General features: G+C 48.5%; 5 protein-coding genes and 2 non-coding genes across 7 annotated transcripts; 3 read left to right on the forward strand and 4 right to left on the reverse strand.

Annotated features, from left to right (window-relative positions):
• The first annotated feature begins 331 nt into the window (after positions 1-331).
• On the forward strand, positions 332-418 carry GGS22DRAFT_t34. The gene has a single exon. It is a non-coding gene; the product is annotated as a tRNA-Val (tRNA).
• Positions 419-741: 323 nt separating this feature from the next.
• On the reverse strand, positions 742-841 carry GGS22DRAFT_t38. Its single transcript has one exon. It is a non-coding gene; the product is annotated as a tRNA-Ile (tRNA).
• Positions 842-6,481: 5,640 nt separating this feature from the next.
• Positions 6,482-8,549, forward strand: GGS22DRAFT_156990 (Serine/threonine-protein phosphatase PP1). The gene is made up of 4 exons (XM_047960441.1): positions 6,482-6,940; positions 7,030-7,431; positions 7,514-7,813; positions 7,884-8,549. The coding sequence occupies exons 1-4, from the start codon at positions 6,761-6,763 to the stop codon at positions 7,977-7,979; spliced, it is 978 nt and encodes a 325-aa protein (XP_047821218.1). The 5' UTR covers positions 6,482-6,760; the 3' UTR covers positions 7,980-8,549.
• A 501-nt stretch (positions 8,550-9,050) lies between these two features.
• GGS22DRAFT_108622 (Rdx family-domain-containing protein) lies at positions 9,051-10,439 on the reverse strand. Its single transcript, XM_047957878.1, has 4 exons — positions 10,346-10,439; positions 10,130-10,254; positions 9,899-10,065; positions 9,051-9,565 (listed from the first exon to the last, which is right to left on the reverse strand). The coding sequence occupies exons 3-4, from the start codon at positions 10,013-10,015 to the stop codon at positions 9,065-9,067; spliced, it is 618 nt and encodes a 205-aa protein (XP_047821219.1). The 5' UTR covers positions 10,016-10,065; positions 10,130-10,254; positions 10,346-10,439; the 3' UTR covers positions 9,051-9,064.
• Positions 10,440-11,557: 1,118 nt separating this feature from the next.
• On the reverse strand, positions 11,558-12,033 carry GGS22DRAFT_186215 (GGL domain-containing protein; the record flags this gene model as incomplete). The annotated part of the gene is made up of 2 exons (XM_047964422.1): positions 11,558-11,678; positions 11,741-12,033. The coding sequence occupies 2 exons, from the start codon at positions 12,031-12,033 to the stop codon at positions 11,558-11,560; spliced, it is 414 nt and encodes a 137-aa protein (XP_047821220.1).
• A 1,751-nt stretch (positions 12,034-13,784) lies between these two features.
• GGS22DRAFT_156998 (uncharacterized protein) lies at positions 13,785-17,301 on the forward strand. Its single transcript, XM_047960442.1, has one exon. The coding sequence runs from the start codon at positions 13,894-13,896 to the stop codon at positions 17,137-17,139; it is 3,246 nt and encodes a 1,081-aa protein (XP_047821221.1). The 5' UTR covers positions 13,785-13,893; the 3' UTR covers positions 17,140-17,301.
• GGS22DRAFT_157003 (uncharacterized protein) lies at positions 17,302-19,479 on the reverse strand. Its single transcript, XM_047960444.1, has 2 exons — positions 18,694-19,479; positions 17,302-18,625 (listed from the first exon to the last, which is right to left on the reverse strand). Exons 1-2 carry the CDS (start codon positions 18,929-18,931, stop codon positions 17,970-17,972), a joined length of 894 nt encoding a protein of 297 aa, XP_047821222.1. The 5' UTR covers positions 18,932-19,479; the 3' UTR covers positions 17,302-17,969.
• Positions 19,480-19,603: the final 124 nt, after the last annotated feature.

The raw sequence follows: 19,603 nt of genomic DNA on the forward strand, positions 1-19,603 counted from the left end.
ATGTTTCCTCTCATGATCTAGTTAAACTTGCATTCATCCGACACACACATCCCCATTGGAGTATTTGGCAAGACGTTCCAACGTACCTATGAGTACCTACATACCTATATTGCTCAGAAGCTCCTGCTTGGGCATTTCCAACATCCGAAGTCTAGACCAACAAGCACCCAGGTTCTTTGCTCTAGGTAGAGGCAGCTCCTTCCTCAAGATGTCAGTGTGGATACTTCAACCAACCGAAGCGAAAACTCATTTGCTCTTTAAGTTATAAGTTATTATTAAGAAGTGACTAGTATCTATCAGCATTGCGATACTGAACTCAACGCAAGATGAGAGTCGCGTGGTCTAAAGGTTATGATTTCTCGTTTACAGTCTCCTGTAAGCTCCGAGACGGTTCCGTGTTCGATCCACGGCGTGACTATATTTTTTTCTTGCCTACCCTATGTAGCACGGTGGCTAGGTTTTTTGAAGGTCGTGTTGATTATGAGATTGAACAGGGTTGATAAAGTATATTGGTTTAAATAACGAGTCCCCGTGGCATTGTCGCCTAATATTTTGCGCAGGTAAAGTATCTTTTATCAGGAGAGGACCTATGCTTCATAACCTCTTCTTCTCTCTTGGGATATTATTTGCGTAGGGCACGGCACGGTTTATCTATAGGGATTTAGCGTTGTCAGTCACAACTAAGTTACATGAACTACCCCTAGATAGAAATCGTGATAGACAGGCAAAAAATAAGTATTATGGTCCTGGAGAGAATTGAACTCTCAGCCTTCGCATTTACGTAATATTTCTATCAAGCCTAATATTAGTACGACGCTCTAACCAATTGAGCTACGAGACCTAGCCATTAAGCCTTCATGAAAGGGTGGGTAGGTAGTTAGGTGTTAAGTGCGATTTAGATACCTAGGTATCTATGAGACTGATAGGTATAGAGGCGGTGATTGAGTTGGCTTGTTTGTCTACCTAGGCATCTTGCCTCTTTGACTGTGTCTCATATAGGTGAGAAAGAGTAGATGTTTGTTTGAAGTGATATACTTGCCGATGTAAGAAGAGCCTATATACCATACATATCATCATGTCGGTTAAAGGAGAGACTGTAAAATAGATACCAGGCAAGTGTGTAGAAGCTAAGATGGGCATTACGTATAACTAGAACCAAAGAAACGAGAGATGATGACACTTAGCTATGGCCATTGACCTAGATAAACTGAAGAAAGGTTGACCATCGATAAGGGTAGATTCAAGGATAAAAACACGCTGAGGCTGCCCGATGAAAGTCTAGCTATATATCTATATATTTATCTTCTCTGTACCTCTTACTATTGAGGTTATCACTTCTCTTGTTACTGGAAACCATCGCTTGTGCTATATAGCCTCTCCACGTGTTATATGCCAAAAGTATCAAGAGGTCCTTGAATCCTATTACCGATTATTGGCGCCTATGATTGTAACCGTAACGCGCAACCTACTGGTTTCCGCCAAGATACCTGTCCTTCGAGCAGTCGTAAATGCTTATCTTAGTAAAAGTATAGGTTGGTGTTATCTCCACGAGAAAAATCATACTCACAACCGTCCGCAATAGAATGCCGTGAAAGGAAGACTTGAAGTCGAGACCTAGGTCCCCGATAACCTGATATTCCCCAAATTGAACACACGGAGTACGCAAATGTATATTCTATCGTGAGATAGGTAGAAGGAACTGGGCCGACACAGCTCATTTCCAATCGTCAACCACTGCCGCCATCGAGAGAGCGGTTTTGCTGAATTAGAACGATCACAATATGTTTGTGGAAAGTTTGTTTTGAATGCTTGGGCCAGCTTCGGAGTCTGTGCCGGAATGACCGGATCCCCTAAACGGAGGTATATCGGGTTCTGTTCTGCTCACTCGCTTTCCGTAATTCGAAAGCTCCAGCTTACCTAGGTAGGTAAGTTAAATCCACACTAGAAAGGATACTTAGAATGATTGTATCGCACACTGTGATAATCAATCCAGACTCTCCTTGTGCGAAGACTAGAGCGCGACATCACTAGACATATGCACTGTTGGGCGACGACTATTTGGCTCACTAGACTCTAGCACTGAGAAGTCACTCCCGGTCGGATTCTAGCCTAAGTATGTGCTCTAAGTGTTCGGTAGTGAAAAGGCTACTTCTTGGTAGGGCTATGAGGATCGTCGCCGAGACATGTTTTGGCGACCTGGCCAACATGTTTTCTATGTCGGCGAGTGGAGCCGGAGGCGGTATATCTCAACGCAAATTTCCTTTGGCAACGTTGAGAAAAACTCGGACATTTCGCCTTCGGTATCAGAGGAAGGGCCGTTGGCGGATAATTCTCGTCTAATATCTCTTGGGAGCGGGAGATAGGAAAATACTCATTAGGTAGGGAATCGTGACTTACGGAGTTTAAGCGAATGTTTAATATCATTGGTGATATGTTCTATCTTGACGCGTCGGCTGTGCTAGGCATGACAAGACGGAAGATGATGAATTATCGATAGCCGAAATTGATTCGCTTCTGCGAGTACTTATTAAATCCCCAGATGGTAGGGAACCTACAACGTGTCATCCAGTAACCCTGGATTGGTAGGCTGTAGATGTAAGCTGTTCTACCTGAATATTGGTTTATTCCCACGGTGGGAATGTGGCCTTCTGAGATCTAACAAAATTCATGTCGTCGCAATGATGACACGCTTTAAACCGGGGGAATGGGGGCGGTTGAGTCGAGTTCTATGTTACCCGGTCTGCCGGCTTCCCGTTACCTCGGTTGGGTGCTGATTTACGATAATTACAGCTCGGTTTGCTTCGCGGATAAGTGACATTGATTAGTACCTTGTCTTTTATGCGTAATATCTGTGTAAAGACCCTTTATCGCGGCTCGGTGTCTTGAAGGTTGCTTCATCAAAAGCTGACGTCACCGTGGCACTTCTCGGGTTCAAGACGTCTATGCGCATTCAGTGATGGCTGAGTCATCATACTTGTCAGGAACCGCAAAGACACGACCAATCAGCAATATCATGACGAACCTACAACAGTAACATGCTTGAGGCTGACGATATCTTGCGTCCAGACCTCAATCATGTGACTTGGTCGCGAGATGACTCCTTAAAAGGCTAACAGGTTGTCGCAATCAGAGACAGCAAAACGTCATGCTGCAAAAGGGTTCGTTGTCGTATAACCCAGCTATAATATTCCACGAATTGTGAGCTCACTGTAGCTTACAAATGGTATCAAACGGTACCTAATTCGAGGTTACGGTTGTGGGCTGTTGCACAAGCGATTCTCCTCGCTTATAAATCAGCCACCACTTGACGACGGCGCTGTAAGTAATGCTGTAGTTTGCGCCATATCCTGGTAGTGGTTTCGGTTCTAGATGAGGCGACCGGTGTGGGATACTGGTTAGCCACAGGCGGCTGAGGGGACGAATGAGAAAATAAAGCTGGCGTCGGCAAGGGGTTGATCTTGTAATCTCTTATCTCTAACAGATGAGAAACGAGAAGCGAGAGATGTAGAGCTGAATGATCGATACGGACCAAAAGCTTGACCTGCCACGCTTTCACAAGGGCGTTCAAATCGCCGACCCGAAACGTAGACGCTGTGTCTGGAAACCGACCTCGCCAATGTTAGCAAGGAAATGAATTGGGGCATCGTTAAAGCCTACGAATTACTTACTTCGACGTCTGCTATTGGAATCGGGTATCTTCTGCCCACCTGCTTATACGGGTATCCACGTCTCCACGTCATTGACCCCTGAATGCATGCACGAATTGACCGAAAGCTGTTTATAACATCCTAAAAATTTGATACTGCAGCGTGGTGGTTGTAGTCGATGCTGCGGCCGGCTTGGGAAGGAGAAGGGGAAAAAAGATTCTTACATATAAGTCGACTTGCATCATCAAAGTGCCGTACGGCTGTTGTCCTTGGCAGTTTGAAGTTTAGCCAAACCATCAAATCTGGGGGAAAATCATACCTTCGCCAGCTATACAGTAACGTTGCGTACATATTATAGAAGCCGTGATGCTTCGATGCGTAGTCTCTAATGACAAAAATGACAAGTTGACAAGAATGGCAGAATTGATAGAACTTGGCGGAGACACCACTGGAGTGGATTAAGCAAATCGTGGGTATACTGAAGGCTTCTTGGGTTGGAGACAAAGCGGTGCCAGGTCCCATCTGCGGAAGGCGACAAGCCCCCTTTTCCGAACACCGTGTTGAACTCCCGGTGGGCTAGTAAAAAACTTAATAAATGCGTGGCTCTATGGAATAACCGCCAAATAGGCGTATGGTACTTTGAACGACATGAAGCTAGCTGGTAGCAGTTTGTAAGAAAACATATAAAAGACGATTTAAGTGGGAGACACGGCCACGCGTGTCTGGAGTATACCTGAAGATCTGATCTCTTTAGTATCTCTTCAGTAACACCAGCCAATCTTCTTCTTATCCAAATCCGTAAAATAGGCGATCTGTATGAGTATGGAGTGCAAGTGAAATGAGCCAGTTAAACGAAGGAGAGTGAGACCAAGAGAATAAGACCAAAGGTTTAGGCATTGCCATACATATTAGTACTAGGTGAGGTAGGGTTGGTACACAAATCGGCTCGTGGGAGGGTTAGGGTATCGTGACTCGAACATACTACCGAAGAAGAAAAAAAACAAAGAGATCGCTCGGAGTTGCAGTGACAAGAGACAAGAATCAAGCGAAGGAAATTGGAGCAATATATAAAGTCTAGGAAATGTTGGAGTTGTTTTAATAAATGGTTGACGAGAGTTAGGCTCAGAATGTTTGATATTGAATGTACCTACCTACTCAGTGCTCCTGCAGTTTACGACATTAAGGTACTAGTACCATACTAGTGAATTGGTAAAATGTACCGGGCAGTTGCCGGATATGCGATCTAATATCGAACCTGGTTGGACAACCGTACCTTTCGTATCGTGCCTTCCTTGCTTTTCAGCGCGTTGGCGGTTGGTAATTGCCATTTGAGATGGATAGATACCCAAGTACCATTGGGTATCGAGGTAGGTACGGATTTTCTCAATTGTCCCTAGCGCTTTTAGCTTGCACTGCCTCAACCCCGCCAATCAGAATCTCAAATCTGAAACCCCACCTGCTCACCTGCCTAGCATTCTTCTCCCCTTAGACCTACAAGATACGACCGTATTGACACTCGAGCCCCCCTTAGCCTGCCCGGTCTGTTCCTTCTCCTAGACGCCCCCCAGCTTGGTTTAGCAGCTCTAGTTTGTTTAGGTCTCTAAATTCCTTGAACATTTAGATATTCCGGGTACCTGTCGAAGAATAAACCACAGCTCTGGAGAGCCCTGAAGAGCCCGTAGAGCCCGATTAGCACCAGGGCAATTCCATACACGCCCAGGACTTTTTTTTTCAATGCTAAATGCACTCCACTTTAAGGACTCTAACAATAGTAGAGTCTGCTTCTGGCGGATTTGATTGAGCCGGATTGGATTCTTCTGACGTTTCCATCGGCTTTGACCCTTTTTCATCTCCTTCCCTCCCTTCATTTTTTTTTTCTTGTCCAGGACACCCCGCGACAACGGCGACGCATTCCGTTACATTTATTTTTTCCCCCCCCAACCACGAATTCTAATCGCCATTTGTATTTTTGCGGCCTGCATAACCTACTTACGGTGACCTGCGAGCGAGAACAATTCTAGTTCTCCTTCACATCCAAACTTTACATCACGACGAAAAAAAAAAGACGATCCGGTTTTCCGCGTTGTTTTGAAACTCGCATCAGCCAACGCCTATTAAGACACCTGTTGGTTCGGGTTGTCTCCATTACCGTACCCGTACAATTTGACAATCGCCTCCGACTGGCAATTAGAAAACACCTAGAATTGCGCGCTTTGTGTTTTTGCACCAACAAAAACAACATCCCGTGCAGCCATTTTTACGACACCCCGACGATTTATCCATCGCGACGAACGACACCTATTGTCAACTTCCTCTTCCTAAATCCTTTCGCTATCACTCTTCATCTCCCTACGGCTTTTCACACGACCTCTGATACACACAACCGGCGAAGCATCGAGTCCTAAAATAGGGCCGATCAATAACAATACGAGTATCTTGAACTACGATTTCTTCTTTTTATAAGAGCGACACAACGACGATTCAAAATAAAAAGATTGCATATCCTTTAATTTTCCCTCTGCCGACCGACTTCGATTCCTCTACGAAGCACCAACGGGATCATTTTCGCAGCCAAGCAAGGCGCATAACAAGTAGGAGACGAAGCACTCTCGGTTTCATATCGAGATTGTAAAAACGATTTAGATACCAAAGTAAAGGATCACCACCGGACTCTTTGTACCTGAATTTAGCAGGGAATTTTTTAAGCTTTCTCTTTAGAAAGCTCCGTCACTGGTTGAGATCACTTCATCGTGAGTTTTTTCCGTCTCCCTTTTTTGGGGTTTTGGTTTTTGATAATCCACCGCGGCCCCTCTTCCCCACTCTCCTTGTCGTCACCTCAGCTTTAATCCGTCGTATTCTGTACCTTCTCTACCAAGATCTCCCCATCTTATCGACCCCAAACCGTTTAGTTTCTTTTCTCTTTGTTCCATGTATCAATAATTATCCTTGTTTGCTAATACATCGAGGCACGAGTAGGCCTAAGAAGTGCATCATTCTCTAATATCGGGCTCCACCGTATTTCCCTAGATCCCGGCCCTCTACAACCCTAGGGCCCTGATCTCTCACAACTTCCGAGTTTCGCGGCCAACTACCTGGCAGGTCTGGAACCTACAATGGCGGACCAACACGACGTCGACTTGGACTCTATCATCGACCGCCTCCTAGAGGTGCGCGGTAGCAGACCTGGAAAGCAAGTTCAGCTTTTGGAAACCGAGATCCGATATCTCTGCACGAAAGCTAGAGAGATCTTCATCAGCCAGCCAATCTTACTCGAGCTAGAAGCTCCTATCAAGGTATGCAAATCCCCTGTCCATAATATAATGGACCCTCCACTCGGTGGAAATCGAGCCACTGATATTTTTGGCTTTTTTTCACCCTCTAGATCTGCGGTGATATCCACGGTCAATATTATGATCTTTTACGTCTCTTCGAATATGGTGGCTTCCCGCCAGAGGCAAACTATCTCTTCCTCGGCGACTACGTAGATCGTGGCAAGCAGTCGCTAGAGACCATCTGCCTTCTACTCGCCTACAAAATCAAGTACCCCGAGAACTTCTTTATCCTAAGAGGTAACCACGAGTGTGCGTCCATCAACCGTATCTATGGTTTCTACGACGAGTGCAAGCGCCGTTACAACATCAAGCTATGGAAGACATTCACCGACTGCTTCAACTGCTTGCCCATCGCCGCTATCATTGACGAGAAGATCTTCACCATGCACGGTGGCCTAAGTCCCGATCTCAACTCGATGGAGCAGATCCGTCGAGTCATGCGCCCAACCGATGTAAGATAACCCCTCTTCCGAACCAATACCATTCTTGTTCCGCCTGCATTGGCACGAGCCAATACTAACATGATTGCTCCAGATTCCTGATTGTGGCCTGCTCTGCGATTTATTATGGTCCGATCCCGATAAGGACATTACAGGCTGGAGCGAGAACGACCGTGGCGTGTCATTCACGTTCGGTCCCGACGTTGTTTCTCGGTTCCTGCAAAAACACGACATGGACCTGATCTGTCGTGCCCATCAAGTCGTTGAAGACGGGTACGAGTTCTTCTCGAAGCGCCAACTAGTTACCCTGTTTAGTGCGCCCAATTACTGCGGTGAATTCGACAATGCCGGTGCTATGATGAGTGTCGACGAGAGCTTGTTATGTTCCTTCCAGGTTTGTTTCCCCCCAACCCCTATCTGCTATATGCAGTGTTGAATTATTCGCTAACCGTGCCGCCTTTTAGATTCTCAAACCTGCTGAGAAGAAACAAAAGTACGTCCATGGCGGCCTCGGAGGCAGCGGTTTCGCATCTCCAAGAAAGCAATCATCCAAGTCTTAAGCAGAAAGAGTATTCATACCGACTTCCTCGTCTTCTAGGTTCGGCCGCAACCGATAAATTGCTACGACGCACACCTCACCCGGTACTCGAGCTTCGATTTTGTCCTCGCCCAACGATCCCATTGGAATCTTGCTTGCGCCTTCGACCGTCGCCAACGGCACCAAATACCCTCCGACCGCCAACGGGCGTTTTGATGATGCAGACCCTCGAGTACAACCTTTATGACCCGCCGCTTCCTCCGCGAAATACACATGCCCTTGTGACCTCACTTTACCTCAGAACGGATGACACACACAGAAGAGATGATGATGGATGGTTGTTGTTATTACACGAGAAAAGAAATAAAATCAGGTTTTTCATTTGGAATGGTCTCCACGAGTGTCCTCAGCCCACCTCAGCGTGGCCATGGTGACAGGGGAGAAGTCTAGACAGTTAATTTTGTTTCCCCGAGACGTGAAACTTACGAATTCATGCAATGATCTGCTCTCACGGTTCGTGCTTTGCTGCTTTGCCTTGTTTAGTTGTCAAGTGAATTGATACGACTAATAAATTTTTATGTTGCTTTCTGTACATTGCGTGCAAGGGTACTAACAGTTGAAGAAGCTTGACCTTTAGTGTTAACTTTCTATAGGTTCCTATTTACTAACCCTTATATGTAGCATTGACTGTATGCCTAGGTAGGCAGGTTCTCTAGACATGCCGTTGACTTGGAGTATGGAATTAGCTCCTCTAGAGATAGTGTAAAAATAGGGGGGAGAAGGAGGTTAGCTGAATCATAAATATCAGGGGCTTATCTAAAAGGGGACTGCTTTAACTGGATATTTTGTTTGACGATGGTTATATATTACACCTATCCTACTACATCACCTAAATAGCAGTTCCTATGTCACCCCTAGAATATAGTGGAGTATTGCTATCTGTACACTTACCCAAGTCCTTACCCAAGTATATCCAGCTTCTCAACGACCTCTTGTCAGATGTGACAGCTATCCTACAGATCGAATCGATCTTGCTATGTAGCCTCTCCCTCCACATTATAAGAGGGGAAGATACATAGGCGATCATGAATCCACGGGTAGGTTCTCTCATTTACAGTCCTCGCACTCAGCCTCTATCCGCACATTCGTCGCCACGCTCTCCGTCCCCGGCCGGCACGCCCCGCCGATATTCTCGTCCGGGTGCGTGTTCAGCCCCAGCGCATTGTCCTTCTCGATCTTCGCTAGACTCGCCCGCCGCTCCTCTTTCGCCCGCATCCGCGCCGCCTCTTCTTCTCCCCGCGTGGGCGAGGGGAGATTGGTCGGCGCCGGCGCGGCGTAGTCTCTGTCCACGTGCCCGAGGTTCCGCCCCGGCTCGATCGCGTCACGGACCCGTCGCTTGAGTTCTTTGGTCTCGGGGAACCCGCCGTCTGTCTTGCGGTCCCAGAGAACGCGTTTTTGGATCGTGGGGGTGGGGGTGGTGGAGGAGGGAGAGGGGGAAGGGGAAGGCTGCGCGAAGACGATCGAGACGATGAAGGTCCCGCCTGTGGAGGGCTGCAGCGCTACTTCGCCGAGGGAGGTCGAGAAGGTCGAGAGGAGCTCCTGCGCGAACTGAGGCGGTTTCGGGGCTCGTGTTAGCTGGGATGCGTACGTAATCGCCGTGGCTCGACGTAATTCGTACGTATGTAAGAAGAAAGAAAAAGCAAGTGTGAATAGGTAGGTAGATAGTAGTAAGCTATGGCTGGACGGGACGGTGATAAGAACGGATGGCGGGGTTCGTGGGGTGGTGGCTGATGTGATATGCCACTAGAGCAAAGACATGGTCTCGGGAACGACGAATCCCGGAAGGAATGTGCAGAGGGTATAGGAATTGGGGGACGACGAGGGATTATAATACGAGGTTCTTGATATAGACGGAAGACGAGCTGATGGGATAAGACTTACGTAGGCGGCTCTGAGCATCCATTTACACTGCGTACAGAATTGGATGGTGACACGGGGTAGCGGATATGGAGAGTCCGGAACTGCGCCGGCTGAAGTCGTGGTGAACGTCTCCGCCATGATTAGGTAGTTAGGTACTAGGTAGAGAATAGAACCTTGGAAACAACTACCTGTATAGTATCGCTTTAGGTAAGTATAACAATTAACTATGCTTTTTGGATCGTGACTGCAGACAGCTCACTAGACGTGGGGTGCTATGACGATGTTCTGAAGCGAAGTACCTAGATACATGAGCTCAATGATATGAGCTAAGATAAGATCAAACCGAGCTCTGCGACTTGCTGTTCAAACTTTCGCGACTACCATTGAGTTAACCGGTGCTGTCAACGCTGATTGGGCGATACTTTCCAAGCCTACGGTTCGCGGCGGTCTTTCAGCTCTGGCACCTACCCGTTTAGAATATACCACGCCGTATTAATGCCTCTAAAACTTTTCCACGCATATCGAAGTTTTCTTCAAAATTTTTTTATATATAACGACCTTTTGTTTCCTCCTTAGCTCCTTATCCACCTTTGAAGATCCTCCTTTAGATATAATATTAGGGGGTCGATTAGGAAGCTACTAAAATCTAGATCCGCCCTCAGATTATAATGGCGAGACCCGCGATGTTACATCGACGCCTTGAGTCTTCGGAACCGAATAGGTGATTTGCCGTTTCTGCGGCACGCTAGATCCGTAAGCAATCGCCTGCAGATTTTAGCACCCCAAAGTCCATAGGCATTTTCAAGTATGAGCGAACCATACTGGGTAGGTCAGCAGCCTTCTGGTCAGACCGCTAGTTTATCTGCACGGTAAAAGTTGGAGGCCATAAACTTGTGAATTGGGTAAGATATGAATGGATGGGAGAATGATTAAAGGTCCCAAAGGGAGAGATGGGAGGATCCTTCATGCTAGCCTCATTACCCGCGATCTACAACTAGGATCGCGGAGAATGAATTAAGTAGATACTGCTGCTGTACGGACCCGAATGAACTATTCTTAACATGAAACTTGGAGCACAATATCAGAATCCAGGTTGGACGATCACTCGTTCTGTTGAAATGCGAGTCTTATAAATAGACTGTAGATGGTAATCGTAACAAGGAAATATTGTCATTCATCGAGTACCGACAGAGTCGACAAAGGAAAACGGAAGAACAATACAGTCATGAACGAACAAATATTACATGTTGACGAGTTTCTTCCCAGGACTCCTTTTCTTCTCCGTAATGGACCGCCCGTCCAGAAAAAACCAACCAACACATATACGGATTGAAGTATTGTCGGTTGTTGTATTATCGTAACACGGCCGATAGTGATCGAGCCTCGGGTATTGTAGTAGTAGTAGTGTAGTAGTAGTAATAGCCTTTTCGGTTTCCATCCCCCGTTTAGCTTTTATCTTTCCCTTCAAAAGCTCCCGTTTTCAGCAGTGTGCGTATGAAGAATTAAGTTCTGCGCGGGGCGTCGATGAACGAAGCAAAAAGGCTGCCCATCGCTGAAATCAGGTTCCAAAGTTTACAAGCCTCATCGCAACGAAAACCCCACAGAACACGTTATTACACACGATATGGGCCAGGTAGTGCGCTCCTATAGCAGGCCTTGCTGGCTTGTGGTATCCCCAATTTACATTACCAGGCAGCATCCGCCGTTCTGAGGAGGCGCGTACGGGTCCTCTCCCCGGGGGACGGCTCCCCATACCGACGGAACCATGTAATCTCTTGTGCTATTGCAGTATGCGATGATGCTGCGCGACGTGTTAATTAAGCCATCCATGATTAGATTTTCCTATTGACTGTGTCCTCTCACCTTCTTGCTGCCTGCGACACGGGAATTCGCTCTCGTTCTAAGTCCTCCCGTAGCCTGCTGTTGAGCTCGGTAAGGCGTCGTAACTTGAGGTCGGCCATAGATTGCTTGTTTTTCTTGATCTGCGACGGGTCGCCGACGTCCCGAGAAGTGTATTGAGGCATATTGATGGCCGGGTTGGAAGAATCGATGGAGTCGAAGGTCCCTGATCGAGTTCCTACGGGCTGTGGCTGTGTGCTTGGACCACTTGCAGCGCCTCCCTCAGTCTGAGAATCGTGAATCTCTATCGAAGACATAACCTTAGTCAGTACAGAAAGCTCCTAAGAGTCATGTCTCATTGGCGATTGATCGGCTCGCGAGCGGTAGAGATGGGTATATTCTCGTTCGCGTCTCACTGCTCCCGTTACCCCCTATCGGAAGGGAGGGATGCAAGGAGCTAAGCCAATTTCCAATTCGTCCGTATCGGGGATCAGAAAATCGGGAACTATTTCAATCGAGATAGTTGGCGATGAAGAGGCTGGAAAAAAGACTTACAAAACAAGGCGATCTTAAGAAGAAAAGGTTTTATAGATTAAACTTCGAAGGCGACGAAGGGGGCGCGACGTCAGGACGTGGTTGGTTCGTCGAGTAAGAAGACGTGAAGGAGAGACTATGGGCTGGAAGCTGGGGAATAAGGTAAAAAGAAGAGTTGGCTGGGCGAGTTAAGGTTAGTACGAAAAACGAAAGTACTGAACCACGGCGTAGCACCGGGCAAAGTCCTATCTCGCTCTCAATTGGCCAGAAGGATTAGAATATGGGGTTCTTTCCAGGGCTCTTCTTGCAGGCTGGGAAATTGGGAAATTGGGACCCGTTTCGAAGGATGGTTCGCTAAAAGTGAATAAATTTTGGAGCACTGGCCACAGGATTTCAATGAATCAATTGAGCTCTTTCCCTGGTTGTTTTGGTTGTCTTCTTCACTAAACTTTAATGACAGCGGCCCTTTAGGGCTCCCTTTTGCACGGCCAGGCCAGACCTGTCAAGGACTCAGGAGGTACATGCGTACTAGGTACCTGGTATTCTATCCACATCCACTCAGGCATCTTACGTGTAGGCCTCGCTGCAATTGGAAACCCTCTAGAATCCAAGCAAGGCTTACCTTACACATGCATATTAAAATCTGTATTATTCATTGATAGCGGGGCTTTATTTAAAATCCCCTAAACAAGACAGCAATCGCAGCATATCATTCTATGAACTATGAACTGTTCGAAATAATCATGTCACGTTGGGTATATGCGTCGATATTCAAACCAATACTATCTACTAGGTAGGTATGCATTACTACCTGGGCTCCAAGTAAAAGGACTATTCTGTACCCCCTAATTCGGGGACTAACCTGTCTGATCCCGGGATTGGTGGACTACTACCTCACGGACTCGTTATCCAGGCAATCGGGAAGCTTTGTTTTTTTTTCTTCTTTGATCGGATGCGCTGACGTGAGAGGATTGTTAGATTGTTATTCGAGTAAGTTGAGGAGGCAAGTAAGTTCGGGAAGTCAAACAATTGAGTAACGACTACTCATATAGATGACTGCAGTATTATATGTTCGGCAGGTAGGTAGTTACCTACTCAATAGCCTACTTATGCCTAGCAGCCTAGTAGGTGTTTAGAAGGTTTCGATCCGATTGTAACATCAACGTGTAATTGTCAAAGTTCGCTGGTCATTTAAGAACCAGGCATATGGTGTATGAGGATGTCATTTCGTATACATCATTACATATGATGGCGAATATCAATGAAAAGTGAATCGATCCTAATTCCTAGCTTTAAGCATAACCTTAAACAACTTTAACGGTCGGCTCGTTGCGAGATAGAGATAAGAGTACGATAAGGCTTTGCGTTATTTGGTACGTGCACGCGTCGGGAGTAACGGATTTACGTTGTACTATCCCTAAAAATTTAGGCATCCCATCCCTCCTACGGTCCTACCCTTCAAACTAAAAATCATGTGACTGCGAAAATTAGCCCGTGCCCCTCGCCTTCCTAAACCCACACAAGTGGCACAAATCTAAAATCTTCACATCATCAGACTTTCTTCGCGGTTTTTTTTTCCTAACCCAACGTCACCCGGCCGCTTCGATCTCCTCAAGCCATTTTTATCTAGGAGATTGCCCAAGATGCCGCCTCCTCCGCATCAAAAGCCTGAGAACGTTCTCAAGCGTGCTCAGGAGCTCATCGGTGTCAATCAGGCTCCTGCCGCCCTCAATCTTCTTCATGATCATATTACGTCCAAACGTTCGCGAAATGTTCCCATCGTATCCTTGGAGCCCGTGATGCTCCTCCTAGTCGAATTATCTGTCGAACAGAAGAAGGGAAAACTAGCCAAGGATGCGCTCTACTCCTACAAAAATATCGCCCAGAATACCAATATCAGCACCATCGAGCTCGTTCTAAAGAAGTTTATCGAGTTAGCCGCGGAAAAGGTTACAGAGGCACAGAAGAAAGCGGATGAATTGCAGTCAAGCATTGAGGCAACTGCAACCTCTAGTATCGATGATTTAGAGGCCAGCGAGACGCCCGAATCCATTCTGTTGGCCACAGTCTCCGGCGAGCAATCTAGAGATCGTACCGAGCGTGCGGTCGTCACGCCATGGCTCAAGTTCCTCTGGGAAGCTTACCGAACTGTCCTCGACATCCTGCGAAACAATGCGAGATTGGAAATACTCTATCAGAGCACGGCCATGCAAGCATTCGACTTTTGCCTCAAGTATCAGCGAAAGACAGAGTTCCGACGACTCTGCGAACTCCTACGTAATCATGTCCAGACCGCTGCCAAATATTCGAGCCAAATGCACGCTATCAACCTCAACGACCCAGACACCCTACAGCGGCATCTAGAAACCCGCTTTCAACAATTAAATGTCGCCGTTGAGCTTGAACTTTGGCAAGAAGCATTCCGAAGTGTCGAGGATATCCACACTCTCCTCAATCTCAGCAAGCGTCCTCCAAAGAACATTATGATGGCCAACTACTACGAGAAACTCACTCGTATCTTCCTTGTTGGTGAGAACTACTTGTTCCACGCTGCTGCTTGGTCCCGATATTATACTCTTCTTCGACAGTCCGCGGCCCTTGTAGCTACCGGCCAGAGCAAGAAATCTGATAACCCATCCGCCACGGATGTCGATCTTCAAAAGGCCGCTTCCTTCGTCCTTCTATCGGCTCTCTCCATTCCCGTCATTAGCACTTCGCGATCGCGGGGTGCCATGGTCGATTTCGATGAGGCTAAAAAGAACAAGAATTCTCGTCTTACTCATCTCTTAGGCATGTCTACTGCGCCTACTCGTGCTGGTTTGTTCCGCGATGCACTCTCTAAGTCACTCCTAAAGCGTGCGCGCCCGGAGATCAAGGATCTCTACAATATTCTCGAAGTTGACTTTCACCCTCTCTCTATCTGTCAGAAGATATCCCCCATCTTGACCAAGATCGGCGCCGACTCTGAAATGGAAAAGTACATCTTGCCTCTCCAGCAAGTCATTCTAACTCGACTCTTTCAACAACTGTCCCAAGTGTATGAGTCTGTTGACTTAGCATTCGTTGAGAGTCTCGCAAAGTTCCCAGACCCCTTCCAAATCACTCGTGGAACTATAGAGAAATTCATTATGAACGGTAATAAGAAGGGGGATCTTTCTATCCGCATGGATCATGCTACTGGAATCCTCAATTTCGATAAGGATGTGTTCGCGTCCTCGAAGGCCGTCCATGCCGGATCGGCGGCTGGTTCTGCCGAAAGCCCGGTTGGATCTGTGCAACGCCTCCAAAGCACTCCTTCGGAGATCGTTCGGTCGCAGCTTAGTCGACTTTCGACTACTTTGTACACTACATGTTTCTATGTTGATCCAACTATCCGACAACGCCAGCTAGAGGCCCAGCAAGCTGCGCTAGCCAGAGCTAAGGCTGGCGCCGAGCAGGAACAACGTGAAACCCTAGCTCGCAAGGAAGTCATTCAGAAGCGAAAGGAGGAGGCTTCTGAGCTCCAAGCAAAGAGAGAAAAGGAGAAGGCGAGACAGAAGCGTCTACAGGAGCAAGCATTGGCAGAGGCCGAGGAGCGACGACTCGCTCAAGAGCAAAAAGATCGCGAGGAGAAGCGTCTCAAAGATGAGAGAGATCGTGTTCGAAGAGAAGAGCTCAAGAAGCAGATTGCTGATCTCAAGATTGGACCGAATGCTCTTGACATTGATCTTGAGAACATCGACGATCTTGATAGCAACCGACTTCGTGCCATGAAGCTTGCCCAACTCGAGCGGGAAAAGAATGACATCAACGAGAAGCTCCGCATTACCGGAAAGCGCATTGATCATCTTGAGCGTGCTTTCAGGAAGGAGGAAGTCAAGAAGCTCGCTGACGACTATGCTAAGCAACGTGAGCGTGACTTGGCCGCATACGAGCAAATGAAAGAAGAGACTCTCCGTGAGTCGAAGGAGAAGCACAAGGAGAGCGTTGAGTTGAAACATCGCCTAAGCCGTCTCATGCCGCAGTATGAGACGTTCAGGAAGTCTCTACATGACCGTCGTCGCGACGAGTTTGAGAAGCGCCAACGTGACGCGGAGAGGGAGCTTGAGAAGCAAATCACAACCCGTAAGAAGGAATACCGTGAACGCAAGTTGCGGGAGAAACGAGAGCGGGAAGAGAAGGAGAGGGCATTACGAGAGGCAGAGGAACGTGCTGAGAGAGAGAAGAAGGAGCAGGATCAGCGTGCCGAAGAGAAGCGCCTGGAGTCGGCCAGGCAGAAGGAGATGCGAGAAAAGGAGCGCCAAGAAACTCTGGAGAAGGTTGCCCTCCAGCAGAGACGAGAAGAAGAGGCGATGGCCAGAAAGAAAGAAAAGGAGCGCGCACCAATCAAACGCGAAGCGGCCCCCGTGGACCGTACGGACTCGCCCTCCAACGACCGGCCTTCTGGAGCACCGCGTCTTCAACTTGCCGGTGCCAAACCGTCTTGGCGTGATCGCGAGGCATCGAAGTCCTCCGCTCCTCCTGCCGCGAGCAGCAACGGGCCACCAAGCCGCTCCAGCACACCCATGGAGCGCACGGATTCCAACGAGCGCTCCTCAGGGCCGCCACGTCTCCAACTTGTCGGAGCCAAGTCCTCCTGGCGTGACCGTGAGGCTGCCAAGGTGGCCCAAGGTCCTTCTGGTGGTGGAAGTGGTTCCAGGGACGCTAAGGACTCTCGGGATACCAGAGACTCCCGTGATGCCAGAGACTCTAGGGACACTAGAGACTCTCGAGACACTAGAGACACGAGGGGCCCCCGAGATTCTCGGGACAGGGATAATGCATCGGCACAGGCTCCCGCTGAGCCTCTGAAGCCCTCCGGTGCTCCTGGAAAGTGGGTACCTCGACATCTCCGAGAGAGTAAAAGCTAGAGGCATTGAAGGACCGGCGTTTAGGGGGTTTCGGGTTTAGTACGTGACTCGTGTGTAACTTAGTGAAGCACAGGAAGTAAAATGCTGTTAATTTGCCACTACAGCCAGAGTCACAAAGCTGAGTCTTTAGTTACTAAAATTCTACTTGTCTATGCTTTCAACTGCACGTATCATGAAGCTGCAAGCTACTAAGTACATGTGCAATAGTATGCCTCTAGAATCAGACGATAGTTGTGATTAGTTTCATTATCTACCTCGGCGAAGTTCGTCGTTTTCGCAGTTACTATCGCCAACCTTTCCACAACGTCACCCGGCCCCGGCTCACGTCCATACATAATATACAATAACCAGTAGTTCATGTCTACTGTAATTCCCATCAATCGCAACTTAACCACCACCCCGATAAGGTTAACTCCACCTCCATCGAACTGCTCGTTGTCGGCAATTACTTCCATTTTGCACCTCTATCCCGTCTCTCCTATAGCCTTTCTAGTTTCGGATGTGGTGTGCCATCTCACGAGTACTCCATAAAACTCGTAGAAGGCTTGATCCTTTTAGATTACTAGAAGAGAGCGATTTAGTGGATGTTCATTGAGGGCGCGTTTGGGGCTTATATTACGTTCGGGTCATTGTCCGGGGATATGAGCCGTTCAAGTCGTCGATCCATCGATCTTCGAATCGGCTAGCCGTGTATATGCCGCTCAATCGTAGGTACTAGGTAGGTGAAGTGCCTATAATATTCGGAAGCCCCTTCTCTCTCTCTCCCCGGCACTTTTATTGTATTATTTACTTCTGGTCTTCGACAGACCTGCATATTCCTATGACCATCATCACCTCGACAGCGCACGAGGCAATATCGGGGTCTCGATGTCCGCATACCGCGGCAACGCGTTGGCGCAGAGCTCCGCGGGCCGCTCTTGCGTCGGCAGTTCTCTTATGCGCTCGAATCCCGATAGCGTGTACTCGGTCGGCAGCTCGCTTAGCGGCTTGCCTTCTAATTGCACTTTGTCGGCCTCCGCCGTATTATTAGCCGGAGAATCAGGTTTCGGCCCCCCATTGCCGCTGCCGCTTTCTTGCTGGCCCCCCGTCTCCGCCTCGGCCTCTTCTTTCTTCCGTTGCGAGTGGTTCCGCCCGAGCCGGAAGGCGAAGAGTAGGAGACCCCCGGTGATTGAGATCACCCCGATCACGCCGCCGACGGCTATTCCGGCTATGGCGCCGCCGCTTAGTCCGCTGTGACTACCGCCTCCTGAGGCTGGCGCGTTTGGTGAGTTCTCGGCTTCGCCTGTGGGGGCGAGGGTTGTGGACGATGTAGTCGCTGTTGACATGCCGGTTGCGGTGCTCGCTACGGTTACCGTTACGCTTGATCCCCACGAGCCGCCCCCGAAGCCCCCGGCACCCCATCCGAAGCTCGGTATCGCGGTCGCCGACGGCGCCACCGAGACATCGGCCGCGCTGCAGTATTTTACGTACCCGGACCGGAGTTCGGCTGGACGTAATGGTTTAGTTCTGGGGCTGTTGGTGTTGATGATGTGGTGGAATATATAAGTAACTCACTTGCGACTTGCTCTGTGGAGTTGCCACATGCTGCTGATGCGCAGGATACCGACCCGATCCCGATGGTCCGCATGTTGTTGCATAGACATTGCGAGTCTTCCGGCCCGGCGCAGGTCCCGTTTAGGGACTTCGTGACGCAGTCTTGTGCGCATTCTGGGACGTAGGTTAGGAGGCTCGTGGCGGCGATGGTGAGAGCTAGACATCCGAGGATAGGGAGGAGGAGTCGTAGGGACGCCATTATGCTACGCTGGTTTTCGTCGGGCGTTTTCGTCGAGCCAACACGGAGTGAAGCACTACGTTTTGTGGCGTTTTTGCGTGAAGGACATAGGTTAGGACGATCGGGGTGATGGGGGGCTCGACATCGATGGGTAGGAGACGGGAAAAGAAGTTTTTTTTTGTGGGAGATGGGGGCGGGTTTGGCCTAGGCGTGCCCGGTAGGGCTACCCGGAGGATCAAATAACATCGCGATGGCAGGTTAACCTTAAACGGGCGAATATCTATATGATCTGACCTGACATCTGATCTAACTTGCCTTGGAGGGAAAAAATCTGAGGTCGCAATATGCCATGGGTTTCCTCGGGGGGTAGCGCCTATGGGTGGTGATTACTGGGGCTATGAGAATCTACCGATTGGAAAGGGGGCGGAAGGATCGTAGTATGGCCGGGACACTGCGCCGCTCTGATACGGCGGCTGCTCCTGCTCATCTTCCTATTCCGGGACAGGTGGATAGGAGGTTCCGGATTAGTATCGGCAGCGCAATTATGTATGTGTCATCACTCGCTCGCGAGATTTTTGCAGTTTCTTCTTCAGGGAGTACGCTGGCACACTGGCTCCAAATAGAGCGATTAGCATGAAGATGCTATCTTACTACTGGCTCGTCTAGAACGCCACCTTAATGGAAGTGCAGGCA

Source organism: Annulohypoxylon maeteangense, assembly GCF_022496945.1.
Source record: "Annulohypoxylon maeteangense strain CBS 123835 unplaced genomic scaffold GGS22scaffold_4, whole genome shotgun sequence".
Lineage (NCBI taxonomy): Eukaryota > Fungi > Ascomycota > Sordariomycetes > Xylariales > Hypoxylaceae > Annulohypoxylon > Annulohypoxylon maeteangense.

Bases quoted from the DNA above. Each gene is read 5' to 3' on its own strand.
- GGS22DRAFT_156990 (XM_047960441.1), top strand. From the start codon at position 6,761: ATGGCGGACCAACACGACGTCGACTTGGACTCTATCATCGACCGCCTC. The intron at 6,941-7,029 runs GTATGCAAATCC...TTCACCCTCTAG, and splicing joins AGCTAGAAGCTCCTATCAAG to ATCTGCGGTGATATCCACGG. The intron at 7,814-7,883 runs GTTTGTTTCCCC...GCCGCCTTTTAG, and splicing joins GCTTGTTATGTTCCTTCCAG to ATTCTCAAACCTGCTGAGAA.
- GGS22DRAFT_108622 (XM_047957878.1), bottom strand. From the start codon at position 10,015: ATGGCGGAGACGTTCACCACGACTTCAGCCGGCGCAGTTCCGGACTCT. The intron at 9,566-9,898 runs GTAAGTCTTATC...AAACCGCCTCAG, and splicing joins GGATGCTCAGAGCCGCCTAC to TTCGCGCAGGAGCTCCTCTC.
- GGS22DRAFT_156998 (XM_047960442.1), top strand. From the start codon at position 13,894: ATGCCGCCTCCTCCGCATCAAAAGCCTGAGAACGTTCTCAAGCGTGCT.
- GGS22DRAFT_157003 (XM_047960444.1), bottom strand. From the start codon at position 18,931: ATGGCGTCCCTACGACTCCTCCTCCCTATCCTCGGATGTCTAGCTCTC. The intron at 18,626-18,693 runs GTGAGTTACTTA...CATTACGTCCAG, and splicing joins CTCCACAGAGCAAGTCGCAA to CCGAACTCCGGTCCGGGTAC.